Below are 14,848 nucleotides of genomic sequence, written 5' to 3'. Positions count from 1 at the left end.
TCTCTCTCTCTTTCTCTCTCGGAGACAGCTCGGCGCAACTCGAGCGCACACCACGTCCCTCTCTATCCACGAGCGTTTTTAACACGTTGTGCGTAGAGCGTATGCGAGATATTCGGGCAGCCGGGCGCAGGTACCGTAAAATAATGCCGTCTCATCGACAGAGCCGAGATGACGCTTATAGGTTTAATCGTTAGCCTCGACACTGCACAACGCTTCTCCCGTACGTACGAGGAGGCGAGTACTCGGTGTTGGTCTGTTATAAAGTTTCGGCTGGGTATATCGTAGCTATGCACACAAAGGCGAACGAACGAACGTACCGCGGTCATATACCTTTAACCACGCCGCTCTAAACGGGTGAATATACTAAAACCACGGTCAGCCGAATGACCAATTACGTAATATAGAGACGCGATACGCCGCGACGGCGGTCTTGTTGTGTTTTTGGTAAACATGATTCTCGAGACCGAGTAGATTCGAAAATACGGTTGAACGCAAACCGGAGATGCCGATTCGTCCGAGTGGAACGAGAATGTGTTGCGGAAAATGAGCAGCTAACTTTAAGAGGAACGAAGGATAGTGTTGGCAGGTTCGTGTCTCGCATAAAAAAAAGTCCCCGACGCGCAAAACCTGCACTGGGGGCACGCGTTATTGAAGCGTTTGAATAATGAGTCGACTCTGTTCAATTACGATTCGAATTGCCTAACGAAGCTCGCGCTCGCGCTGCGACGAACTGCGACACGATACGAGGGGGGCGTCTGCCTGGGAATCTTAATCTCACAGTGAATTACTACTTTTATTGCCACAGTCTCGACGCTGGCTGCTAATAGGTACACGCAGAGTTCGCTAATTTTCTTAACCGCTTATTTACGAATTTTATTTTTTATTCGCCGTGATGCAATTTTTCGGGATGATACATTACTACGTCTGTAATACCGCTTGCGCCGAGGCGATTGGCAAATTCGTCGTGTGGGTCGAATCGCGCACGCACCGTGCAAAATTGTTGGCAGTGAAAGTTTCGTCCCCCGAAACGATCGCCCGATCAGGAATAATGATCGGCGTATTATTCATTGGATATTTGTTTTCCTTTTTTCTCTCCTTTTACTCTGAAACCACGGCCGAGGGTCGGGCTTGAGACCTTCGAAGCAGGCAGCGGCTGCTGACCGAACCGCGACGACAAAGTACGAACATCATTCGAATGTTTGAGCCGTGAGAACGATCGAGAGACTTACTCGGCCGGCTAGGCTACCGAGAGATAAACAGCCCGACGACGAGCACACTTGCTCTGACAGTTTGGCTATCAACCCTGCCGACCGAGATAACAATTATTACTTCTTACCGCTTTGCGATACGGGTACAATATAGGTGTACACAACACATCTGCACCATAGTATCTGAATTTATAAATATTAACGGTCATTGTAGCAGGCTGAATAACAAAGGCACGAACCTACACGCGAAAATTTCGCAACTTGTACGGAACAAAAACTGAACCCAGAGTCTGACCTGCGGCAGAAGTCCCAAAGGCAAACAAGAGATTTGTGCACAGAGAATTTGAATCAAATCCAACGATGCTGACTACGGTCATCGTGCGAAAGAGAAAAATCAAAATATAATTTCGCTCATTCTACTACGAGATGGTCGCATGTGAGGATTAAACGATTTCACATATTAAGAAGCTAAGGACATTTTCCCAGTAATGGAAGAAAACTAGACCCTTAAACTTACAGACTAAAGTCTGGATATCATCTTTGAGTTTCAAATCACTATGAAATGATCAAAATTCTGAGATTCGTTCGATCTGATCTCACGGTGGTTTACTTTGTTGACGAGACTGTTCTCTGCCGCAATACCACAAATTTGACGAAAAGAAAAACGCAAAAATATGAAATTCGCTACCGTAAAAAGGAAAAAAAACAAAATATCCCCAACAAACTAAGCTATCGTGGAGTGTGACTCGAAATGGACATTCGATATCTTCCCTTTGGTTTATAATTCTGGTATTTCCTTACCATACATTTTTAACATAATCTTCGTACCTTCCGAATACATGAATTCGATAAAACCTCAACGTGCGACTATCTCTCAATAATATAAAAGAAGAGAAATTAAATTTCACTCGCTAACCACAACCAAACTGTCGCACGTGGCGGAAGGAAACGAGCGGCAAGCAGCTTACCGCACACTCGCAAATGTGGCAGGAAAAGCTCCTTTCGGAACATGCATTTTACCCTTTGCAGACGATAACAAATTTACGCGTCGATGACGTGAGAGTGAACGAAGATTGTGGGGAGGGAGGGGGGGTATCACGGTTTTAATCCGCCGGTACGAAGTCGCCGCGTGTTTGCCTCTTTCGCTTCGCGACTCCTCAGCGGGCTGTTTTTCTTCTCAATGGGAGGGGGGGGATGGCATTGAACGGTGGTGAACAAGTGCGTAAGAATAAGGTTGCCTACCTTGTCGTCCAACGATTTCGGCGACATGCTCGCTGCTCGGAACCGGAACGCACTCGGTCATGTTTTGGCTTTTCTTGGATCGAGCCTCCTCGAAGACGCTGGCCGGTGTCGCGAGGTTGTCGTCGCCGTTGGATCCGTTGTTGCCCGGACTCCCTTCGAGTCCGAGCATGGAGAGCTCGAAGGCGAGTTGAAGGGCTCTCTGCTCCTCGAGGGAGCCGGTGGTCGTGCCGCGATCCATTTCGCTGAACAAACTCGTCGGCATTTTCGATTACTTACTCGTCTTTATTCCCTCGCGTATTTATCTCGCTCCTCCTCTTTCTCGAATCACACCCGAGGTATATCGGCTCCTTGTGTCTCTGTCCTCTGTAAACGACGCGAGTGTAGAGATACGTATTTCAGAACTGAAAAAAGCGCGTCCGACCGTTGCTCGCTCACTATCGACGTTGGTTTAATATTCGAACAGCACAAGATGATCGATACAAAGTTCTTTCCTTCGAGTGGTTGATGTTCTTTATTTTTTTTTTTTGTTTTTATTGATTTCTTTTTATCAACCGTGGGTATTCGTACGATGCATTCACTCACACATGTAAGTATATATATATATATACAAATGTATATATATGTATATCGATTTATTTATATATAAATATAATACGTATGTATCATTAGCTGATTATATCAGATCGCGATTAGCACGAAAGATACATATACGCACGGGACACAACAGAATATTTTACGTTTCTTTATTCCGATTGTTAATTTAATACCGTTGCGTTTTTATCTTTATAATACTTCTCGCAGTTTTATCCTCGTCGTCGAAATATTTATACAATATGCATGCACGTGGTATACGTATGTATGACGAATGAACGATGTATATGTAAAAGTTATTCACTGTACAAAAATAAATTATAAACTTCTTCCTTAAGTATTTTGTTCTTTTTACTGTTTCTTTATCAGGATTAGTTTTGTTTCGTTTGTTTGTTTATTTTTGTTTCACGTATGATAATGGAAACGTTCAACGTAATAATAATAATCGTAATTACACTTCAGTCGGTAAGACCTCCCGGTGAGTGCGAAACTTTGTTTATATTAATTGTTTTTAATCCGTTAGTTTTCGCGTCCGTTTACTTATTTGTCTGTCTTTCAACAGTCCTCTCTCCGTTTGCTCATTAATTTATTTACGTAATAGGTTTGTCGTTGGTAAGCTTTATCCGCGTTCTCTCCGTTGTTTTCGAGTATATTTACTATCGTTAATATTTAGCTTAGAAATCTGTCCTTCCACGGGTGCAGTATATAACGTAGTACAACAACGTGGTCGCCGTGTATATTTTGGTTAGTGAGATGATGGTCACGTTGGCGTCACCGACCGACTGAAGTCTGATCGCTGCTCGACGGGAAGACAGGCGCGCGTGCAGCCCGGGCGGTTCTCCGCCATGTGCCAGACGCCGGCTTTCCGCCGCTCTGATTGGCCCTGCTCGTCACGTGGTCCGATCCTCGGCACCCCCTCCCTACCACGCTCGCAGCCCGCCCGTCTCCTACCCTTCGCACAACCGGCTCGACGACGCTCCGCAACCCCTATCCTTCGGACCCTCGTGTACCTTCGGGTGCTCGTTGCCCCCGCTGCCCGCTCGGTCATGCGAGAACCTTCTCGAGCCGCTCGTTCCTTCCACATCGTGCAAACGTGCAACGCGATTTGTACGTACCTACGGACACACGGAGTCACACGTGTAGGTACCTACCGCGTCACGAAACATTTTATTAATTACGCGATGCGTTGGTAGGTACTTTCGGCATCGATTTTTTTATATAAACAATTTATCGGGCGTAGCGGTTCGGCCGGAAAGGTGACGGCGAAACGATGAAACGGTTGACGATTTTAACAATGGTGGTCTACGTAAAGAGGACAAACTTGAAAGACGCAGATTTGCACTGGAAGTATACCGGCGGTCATATGTTTACGAATCTAAGACCGCCCATGATACAATTAGACCGTTGAGTGGCTGAAACGACTTCGGGCTTTGTCTGAATTGTAAATCAAAATATTTTCAATCTTATGATGTTACACGTAATCGGCTGTACGGGATTAATGGCTAACGATGAGCTTGGATGAAATTCCTGAAGCATAAACGCTTGCAAATCATTTCATTTTTCTAATAAGACAACTGAAAAGCACCGAACAGCGGTTATTTCGGCAAAAAAAAAAAAAAATTCATTTCGGAAAGCCTGCGATCTCAAAATATTCCAAGAGGAATGTTTTTTTTTTTTTTTTTTGTTTCGAATCAATTGTACGCACATACGATAAATATATACCTCGGAAGAGTATTAGATACATATTATATACGTATGAGGTTCACGTCGAACAGAAAAAAATATGTATAATATATTCTTGACGGCACATCTTGTGCTAGACATTTGTTTGAATATCGAATGTAGATAAATGTACACGCGCAAGCCCCGACTCTGTACCGTGCTTGTGTGATTGATTAATTTGCCTGATTTTTCATACGCACATTGTACGTACACAGTGTGTAAGGTATTGGTAAAATTGCGATTCGTTGATGATGTGTGCATTATACATAATTATCTAGATACGTGCGGTGCACGCATCTCGCGAACGAGCGATGTATATACATAGGTGCATGATACACGAGGCTAGGAATCTATTGAACTTTGCCGTGACGCAGAGAGGTAGCTAGCGGCTGGCTGCATGCACCATGTTTGCTAAAAATAGAAACTCGTCCGCCCGTATATATGTATTATAGTATGTATACACGTATATATAATAGCAGCGGGAACGTTGCCGCTAGGAAAATTCTGAAAATCCAGACAATTATATATGAAATTAGTTCGAAACCTGTCGAACGAGTAGGCCGCGCGCGCCTGCTCGGCAAAGCGAGAAGCATATATGCCTATAATATGAAACAGCGAAGCGAGAGGGAAAGTGAGAGACGGAGAGCGAACGAGGGGGACGGGAAGAAACGGCGAACCGGAAAACGGCGGACACAGGCGAGAGGGCTGCTAGCCGGGCGGCGCAGCGCTGCACATGCACAACGGTAACACACCGACGCGTTCGGCACCGCAGAAACGCAGCCGTGCCTTTGTCTCTCGCGACGAGGCTGCACGCACGCGTGTGCGCGCGGCGCAGAAACGAATGAGAAACGACGACGCGGGACCGCGTGAATAATTATTATAACCGATTAATTGGCGCGCGTAAGAACAAACCGGAAGCCATCTTGCGAGGAGCTCGATCGATAAGCCCTCGAAAGCCCCCGCGGCTTCTTATCCCGCCCGATTTGTCCTCACAATCAGTCTCCCTCGGTCTGTCTCTCGGAATTACGAACGCTCTCACCTGCCTTTGTGCGTATGACAAGCCGGGCGGACCGGCGGAAGACCAACGCGAAGGTGGAGGGAGAAGGAGGGACTCGAAGAATTCCGTAGTTTAATCAAATAAGGCAGGGACACGCGCTCGTTATCCGAACGTCTATTTCTTTTGATTTTTCGCCTTTCGATTGCGTCGTTTGCCCGCGTGGCGGCGGTGGCTGCAATCCGAGGCTGCGACGACCGGAGAAGCGAGTCTACGCCCGCTACGGGACAACCGACCGCCCGACCCGACCGACCGTCTCGCCGCGTCCCGGCGTCGGGCCTTGGAGCGGTTGTTAGCACTGCTTCGCGGCCCGAGCTCGGAGACCCGGCATCTGTTCTCAACGCCCGATTGTTCCGCGCTGTAGGCCGTTTCGGATCTTTGAAAATTCATCTTCGTAGATTCGTGCTCGTTCGGGTATCCCGATGCTTTTTGAAGTATGCTGAAGACCAGGGTGCTCCTTAATAGGGTTGTTTTTCAATTTTTATGCCGCCAAGGGCTTAAACGCTTTCGAATTATTAGAAAAACGATTCCCTGAGTGTTTGAGCTCTCTACGTGAACTCTGAGATAGACTGCTCTGTGATCGCAGTATTTTATGGAAACGACATGTGAAAAACTTTTTTTGGTCTATGAAATTTTTTTAAAGCGTTGACGAACGTAAGGAAAATAATGGAAAGTTTCATATTTATGTAGAGAATTGAAAACTCTGCCAAAAAGCTCTGACGCATAGAGTTCGTAAGCGAAAGCGTTCATATGTTAATTAACGTTCACGGTTTAATAAAATTCGTTAAAGTATTTAAAATATTTCGTACCGTGTGGGCAAGAATTTAGACATTTAGGTTTTGTAAGTTACAGGTATTGTTCACAGTTGGCACAACTCGAACCAAATTATCGTTAATAAAGAGATTTATTCCTGAAAATTATTGAAGTTTGCGTGATCAGCGTAGTTTTCCGAAAATTAACCGCAATTATTTTTATTTCTTTTACTCGATTCGCAAGTTCCGAGAAATTATGATAGTCGTAACATATATTTCGTCTTTCACGTAACTTTCACCGTGTTTTCCGCACAGATTTTTTTCCTTCCTTCTGTATGCCTACCAAATTCTGCGAAAAGTTTGCGTTATTATCCAATTTTCCGTTGATGATACTCGGTTGACAAGAATAATATTCAAAAATGAGGTGAAATTGGCCTCTTCTAACCTGATTTGGTTCAACGATTATACGACCGAACATTCTTATAAATTCTATGAATTGCAATTACATAGAATATTTATCCCAAGACTCATGACTCCAGCATGTGTAAACAAATGCAGAAATTTAATCAAAATTAAAAGCGTTATTATCGTATGAGCAAAATATAACTGTCATAGATGACTGAGAAATGCATGTTGTCGTTTATTATTCTTGACACATATCGCGTCATTAATGATGAAAAGACGTGCAGTGTGCAGTGAATAAGCTTAAAAGATACGAAAAAAATATGGTAGAAATTGGTTTTAATCTTGATTCAAGCTTAAGTTCAGCGATCAAAAGTGTCCTAGTAAGCATAATAATAGCAGAGGTTGCCAAGAACCATTGGAATCGAATTAAAATCACCAGAGATTACTAATTTTGAACGTTGTAATTTAAAAACCTTCCAAATTGTTAAAATCTAAGGACTTAGCTTGCGTCATTCGAACTTTCACAAATTTCTTTTCCATACTTTATAAAATAATGATTTTGATTCATTTACGTTCACCGTTGTTGACTCTATACACTAGTGCTTACACGTGGGTCCGAGCTATTTGGATATTTGGGTATCAGAATTACTCGGGTCCATCAATTATGAAACTTCAAATCCGTAGAGTTCAAATATCCAGATCAATTTGTACAAAATTTGAAAATAAATTAAATTACGTTCACACCACAATTTCAAGAAATTTTAAAAACAATTGTGTATTTGTGCAACAAAGTTTTTTGACATTGTGAGTCAGCTGCGTCGAATTCGCACGCAATGTATGGCAATTCCCCTTTGCCGTACAGAAATTGTACTCTTGCTCCACTTCTGCGTAGAAAATCTGCAGTCATTCGCAAACATCTTCAAGAGTATACACATAATAGTAGTTATAACTAGCACGTATCTGTAACCTAACTATTCGAATAGTTTGGATAGCCGGGTACTCGAATACTCGAACTATCCGGTGGATCCGTATTGTTTGGATAATCCGGATCCATTGCTGGAGATTTTTTGAACGGTTATTTCTTCCTTTTTCCTAACTTTTGATTTAGACGGTTGGACCGCCTCATCCGAAAAGTCCACATATTTTGGGAAGCGAGAGATGGTCCAACCCTCATAGATGGTTCGTTCCATCTACGTACCGGGCGAACAGCCCGTGGCTACGACACTGTGTGCTGCCTTTGTACCGCATTCTGAACTCTATTCCGCGGGTATTTTGACACGGGTAGGCTGCAAGGGACGTTTTCAGGCAGTTTTCGGCGTCTGAATATGTCGAAGGAACGTCTCCTGCTACGGCGCAATTAACGTACAGCTCTAGGCAACGTTCTTTTGGCCAGGTATATCTTTCGTCGTCGCCCGTGCTCCGGCATCCTCTCAAGGCTGCTGAACGGATGTCTACCACCTGCCGATTCGTTCGTTTATAAGCTCAATTTGGGCGTAAAGATGAAACCGCGATTAACGTTGCTGAATATCAACGATTTTTTACACACTGATTTATCGCATACGCTAATAAATTATTTGGTTTAATCAGGGCTCATCTCACGAATTACAAACATGTACCGTATAGGTATGTCGTACGAATACCTTGTTCGAGTACAACAAACTTGAGACACAGTTGTATTGATTGAGTTTGGTTTTTACGAACTTTTGTTATTCGTAGTTTATTGAATGTGATACACGTGGAGGAAAAGAAGCAATTCTGTTACATCAAATTGGGGTTGGACTGCATGTTTTTCACATAATATGAACGAGCATGGTATTGGTTATACATGTTAAAAATTTGCACGTAGTTTTAGAAAATTCTATGTGAAATACGAATCTTGCAGAGCTAACCGAGACAAAGAGATGCAGAAGGTTCGATAGAATTGAGATTTTTTCCGAGCAATCATATGTATACACCGATAAGAAACGGCGAGCAAGTGGTGAAATTTCACAGATTCATAGAACGACTGATTACGCATGCGCGAGCTTATTGTTAGTCGGATTTTCACGGCGGCTGGTTACTTCCAGCTTCATCTGTCAAACACGGTTTATTAAGGTTATACGTGTACATGCCATGCAAATTTTTCTAAGTTAAGCAGATCTGAAACAGTTGATTCACGTTTGCCGTTTCTCGTACAATTGTACTTTTCTAGAACATTTCAACCGTTTTTAGTACGCTAATTCGCTTTATGATTTTTCAGTACATTTAGACATATTTTTGTGAATTTACATTTGTGGATTGTACTCGATCAATGATCAGATATGCTACTCCGTGATCAAGAATGTCTAGTATGGAAGAGATTGAAGTCTTGAAACTGTATTTATTTCAAAACCAAACACCTCTCTGACAAATGCGCAAACAAGGAAAGCACCACCTGGCGGAAAAAACCATAACCTCGCAATAGTTGAATTCCATTTAGTGCATTCTACTACCTGACTAGTAAATTTTTTTCATACAGCTGGCATATTCTCGATTACCAGACCGATAGCCCTGGGTTAATATTTACAAGTCATTAGGGAGGGTTTAGCACTTGGCGTTTTCTGCGAACCGACTAATAGCGGCAACAAGTCATTAAAACCATGTAATTTCTATCCGCCACTCGATGCACGCAAGTTTGTAGTTATATCATGCCTCGTTTCAAATAAGTCCGCTCCCCTGCGGTGTAGCTACAAATATTGCCACCCTATCGTGTCACCGACCGATCGAGATTCCATTATTGAGCGCGTGCGCACCGAGTTACGCAGCCTGCTAATCGTAAGTTTCACCATCCTCTCACGGTATGCATGATAAAAACAATTGAACAAAGTGCAAAAGAAAAGATTTTCAGGATAAAAGTAATAAAATTGAAGTTGAAAGTTATAAACAGATGGAAAAGTACATTTTAATTTCTTTTAAAAAACCGCTTTGGAAATTTCATTTACTACAAATTTGAAAAAAATAATTTTATAACGGACGTTATTATACGGGTAAGTACCTATAACAACGGATCTATCGACAGAAAGACACGCATAATCGATCTAGATCGTTCCCGAATGACAATTACATGGCAAGTCGTTTGCCATTCACTATACAATGCACGCAGAATTGTTTCTCATTTGAATTTCTGTTCATTTCTTGCGTTTTTTAGATTCGGTACGGGCTGCAACCGGTTGGTCCAGACAATATTCATTGTCGTTGATTTGCAAAAGTTGAATCAGAGATATTACACGTAACACCGGCGCTGTTACCGAGCGTCTGTTATATACAGTAACTAGCTTTATGCCACGACCCAACACGGCCCGAGAAGAATTTCTTTCGAATTCGATCTGAGAGAACCGCATTGCTGGCCTGTGAGTCGACGGCTACTCGTTCACCGCCTCTACACTGCACACCGGGACGTATCTGCGTGCTGCATCGTGCAGAGCACCAGGATTATGCCTATGTGGATGGAAAATCGCGAGGTTTATCCTCCGTGGCCATCGTGGACTTCCACGTCCCTGTAAAACGTGAGCTTTCGCCAGTCGCAAGTATTAACTTTTGTTCAAACCGTTTCGATATAAGCTGTAAAGAATGACCCGAACCTCCAGGCCTTCTCAACCAATCGGTCTACATCGGCAATTGAAAGTCACGACATGAACTCATTTTTACAATCATCCAGCTTCTAGCATCACAGCATCTGCAGTAGTGACACTTGCAGTTTATCCGAATCACAATTTCAGGCCCATCTTCGACGTAAATGGTTTGTGGAAATTCAAACATATCGTAAGGTGAAATATTTTGCAGAAATTCCGCACGATAGATTTTTAAATTTCGTAAAAATATTTACGAAAAAATCATACAATTTTACTTCATTCTAAAAGATTTTTAAAGACTTGACAGATCTTCAGCGGGATTTCAAAAGATTCCAAAAAATTTTAAGTCGTAAAATATTTTACTGGCCGACGCACACCAGATCCCACAGGTAGATTATGGTAGTTTCACAGGTACCTCATGCCTGTATGTATTTATCAGAAGGTTTTATCTACGGCTGGTGTCTGAAGCGCGATTAACTATTTAGGGTACGTGTAAAGAGAACCAGACGAGTGGCACATTGTTCTGCAAAACTCGTGTACCTACACCGAGATAGGGTAGGTGTACATATGTACAAGGTACGGAAACTGATTTCTAAACAGGAAAACGACGAAGGAACAAAGTCTGCCTACCTGCTGCTGTTGAGCCGCCTGTCAATCGTTTAAAAATTAGAACCGATAATTTTTACGCATACCTACCTCAAAGAGGGTCCTTCAGTTCTCTGCAGGCGGCTCAGTTTTACACCGTCGACACCAGGCATCCTCAGCTATTTTTCCTTCGCTTTATATGTACCTTTGTACCACCGTTTTCCTCGGAATTGCCAGTTTAATGCGTGTTGACAACTTCCGTTCGAATATTTAAATTGATTTCTTTAATTAAACCGTATGATCAAGACTCGCGGCATCGAATCGCTGCCAAGTTTAGACTTATATTTTAAACACCGTCATCATTGGCCGAAAAATTGTCGCTACAGTTTATAACTGACACTCGAGAAACTTGTGCGCTCCTTATTAATGAACGTAACTTGACGGTTGCATTAAAAAAATTAACTCTTAATTTACTATATTCTAAATTACGTTTCATGTTTCATTTTTCATAAATCGGTTACAGGCATTTGCGCTCTGTTATTTACGCAGTATCGGAAATACGACGATGCGTAATTTTTTCATTTCTAAGTAGCTAGGTATATTTTAACGGATAATGAAAAAAGACGATGATAATTAACGATTTCTAAAACTTACTTAAACAAACGACGTCCGCACATATTTTATTAAAAGCAGTGTATTTTACGAATCAATTGTATGCATAGGTATAGGTATACTACAATCGAAATGCATATTTTCTAACGGTAGGCTGCGACCGACGGTCGAATCGTTAATCAAATTGTTGGCTCTACATTGTTGTATGGCAAAAACATTCATCGGAAAAATAAAATTTTTCTTATCTGTTATTTACACGTTTCGTATATTATTATTATTTTAACCTGACTCGTTTTGGATCATTTTCGACGGATGTTAGTACATTAGAAATTTCGGTCAAGGTTATTAATTTGTTTTGGAATTTTTTCGAGCAAAAACCACCGAATCAGTTGCGATTGAGGATTGCTGCGATTTTATTACAGCCTCTAATACATTTCACTTTATATTTCGAGGAAAGTGATCGAAACGACGGCATTTTAGCCCACGTATACCAACGGAAACCGCGATTTTACATCGCTATTTGGAAAATACGTGCACCGGCGAGGTGGGTGGTCGGGTTTAAAAATCTGAGACGGAATCACATCGCGAGAGGTTCCCTCAAGCAGTTAGAGTATAGAAATCGAAAAATTATGAAAACTATCCGCAATCCCATATAAATCCAACGTATAAAGAAGCTGGCGAAGATTCGAGTTGCCGTTCATAAATTGCATCATTTCACCGGCACAGAGTTGACTGTTATATAACACGGGTAAAATTTGGGGTAGAGGGGGGGAGGGGATGATTCTCCTTCTGCACGGGCTTCCGAAGGTTGGCTTTCCGTGACGGGAATAAGAAGCGAGAAAATCTCCGGCGAAAACTGCGGTGCAGCTGTTGCAGCGAGTTGTGTGAGAACGCGAACTCGTCGTCACCGTCAATGGCTTTCAATCCGAACGCTGAGCCAAACGCACATGTGTCGGTACACGCGCATACCTCCCAATACACGTAGAACTTTTTCCTCAAATTTTTCTTCTTCCTGTCCGATCGTGCGTACAATCGGGCCCCGTCCGGTCCCCGCAGCGAAAACTGAGCTGACGTATACAGTCCGGGCCTCGTGTTCGCGTTCGTAAAGGACGCTGCAAGCCATGCCACGCACAAAATGCTGCTTGCAGCCTGGTTCCTGCAGTGCGAAGTGGTGGGCGACGTAGATATCGGGTATGCCCGCGAGAGAAAGTTAGTCAACAACAATGATTACGTGGCACATGGGATTCGGTATTCGGTATATTCGTCGCGCATATGTGTTTTATATATTGGTTATAAATAGCCGCGTGTACACGAAAGTTGGGGATATTTATTAATTTTATTACGGCCCAGCCGTGCATCGAGTATTCAATTAATTATTATATTCGCGAGGTAAGAAAAACTCTTTGAAAATGAACAAGAGCTTGCGATTAATGACTGGTGTTTCGGTTCGAGTCGCTTCGAAGTTTCTCAAAATCCATTCTCCGTTATCAAACACGTTTTTTTGTCATGTTGAATTTTTCCAACATTGCAACGATAGTGATCATGATCAGCAAATGGTAATATTGAATTGACTACTGAAATTAAAGAAAATCTGTTTCAGTGAATTGGTAGAAATAAAAAAATAGTTTTTTCAATAACGAAAGACTGCCGTGGATTGGAATCGAAAAGACCTGCTTGATTTTGAATCATTCTGAAATAAATAACGCATCGATACACAAGCTTTCCCGTTTGTATTTTTAATATATTCTGTTTTTATATTTTCATCGAGTTCTTTGTAGCTTATGAATATAATAATTTGATAAATCCTCAATGTACCAGTATCTCGCCATGAAATTGATAAAAAGTATGGATTTCTGGCCAACCAATATCTTTATGCAACTCGACGAATCTATAACGTAAAACTTAATACGGACAGATTTTCTTCTACTGGATTATTCATGTTTCAAAATAATTTGTATACAACATTTTTTGCAACAATATGATGTATAAAATGATGAAATGTGAAATGGAATAATAGTCATGTAAAAGACCGAGTTTACCTCTTTGTTACACAATATATACTATTTTTGTGCTACCTCCGATCAAAAACTACAAAGCCATCGAATTTTTGACGGAGGTAGTGCAAAAAAGAATAAACACTGCATTTATGTTTTTAATATGCATATCGTACAGATAAAAAATTTAACCGTTTATCGTATATTAAACTCAACAAATAGAAACGGCTCACTTTCATCCACAATTCCAAGTCAAATAGAGATGGGTCCATGTTTACCTCGTCGTCGGGACAGAGATTAAATAATGCGACGCTGCAAATTTTTTCGTTGCGCACATCGCGTTAGAAATACAAATGAGAGTGTAAAACACCGATGCCAACAGTTGGATCTATGGAATTTGGATGTTTCCGGTAAAAAACATCGTCATGATCATCTGTTTGAATATACCCCTTTGTAATTTGAAAAATGTTACAGAAAGAGCAAGTTGGAAGTGAATAAAGTAAACTGCTGGCGTGTGTTTGAACTGTGCAGATTGTGTGCAAATTTACAAAAATTATTACTCGTTAGAGGTGATCCCTGCCGTTTTCTAAGGTTTTGCGTCGCAAAGGTACGTCGCAAATCCTCGACGACGAGGACAAACAAAAGGCTATATCATCCCTTTGTAGCGTATACTAACAATAAGCTCGCCAGTACGCCACACATATACCTGCAAAAGCAAACTTTTCCATTCAAGGTATTAGACACACGGTGTGCATAGCTGCATAGCCCGACCTTCCGACTACCCAGGTATAGCCGAAGCTGCTTGTTTTCAGTAAAAGAAATACAGAAAGATGAAAGGCAGACGGTCTGATTTTATTACAACGATCAGACCTGCAGTAGGATCTATGAACTTTCGTAAAAACGAATAATTTTCCAACCTAATCACCATCGCTATTCATTCCGATAAACAAGAAATCTTGTCGATATATTTATATAAGAGAAAAAAAAGCCTACTCAAACATTTCGGACAGTTTTATAGGCGAAGTATCGAAAGAACGCGTGAAATTTGGAATGTTCTGGAATATATCAATTTTCGTGTTCCTCGCGAGTAGGA

General features: G+C 41.9%; 1 protein-coding gene across 1 annotated transcript in view; it reads right to left on the bottom strand.

Annotated features, from left to right (window-relative positions):
- Positions 1-3,809, bottom strand: part of LOC124306996 (RNA-binding protein MEX3B) — a 41,400-nt gene extending 37,591 nt beyond the window's left edge. The window contains exon 1 of the mRNA XM_046768245.1: positions 2,451-3,809. Coding sequence (XP_046624201.1) covers positions 2,451-2,712 — 262 coding nt within the window. The 5' untranslated portion in view covers positions 2,713-3,809. The remainder of the gene's footprint in view (positions 1-2,450) is intronic.
- Positions 3,810-14,848: the final 11,039 nt, after the last annotated feature.

Source organism: Neodiprion virginianus, chromosome 6 (genome assembly GCF_021901495.1).
Source record: "Neodiprion virginianus isolate iyNeoVirg1 chromosome 6, iyNeoVirg1.1, whole genome shotgun sequence".
NCBI lineage: Eukaryota > Metazoa > Arthropoda > Insecta > Hymenoptera > Diprionidae > Neodiprion > Neodiprion virginianus.
The sequence above is the reverse complement of the archived record's forward strand: the minus strand, read 5'-3'. Positions and strand labels throughout refer to the sequence as shown.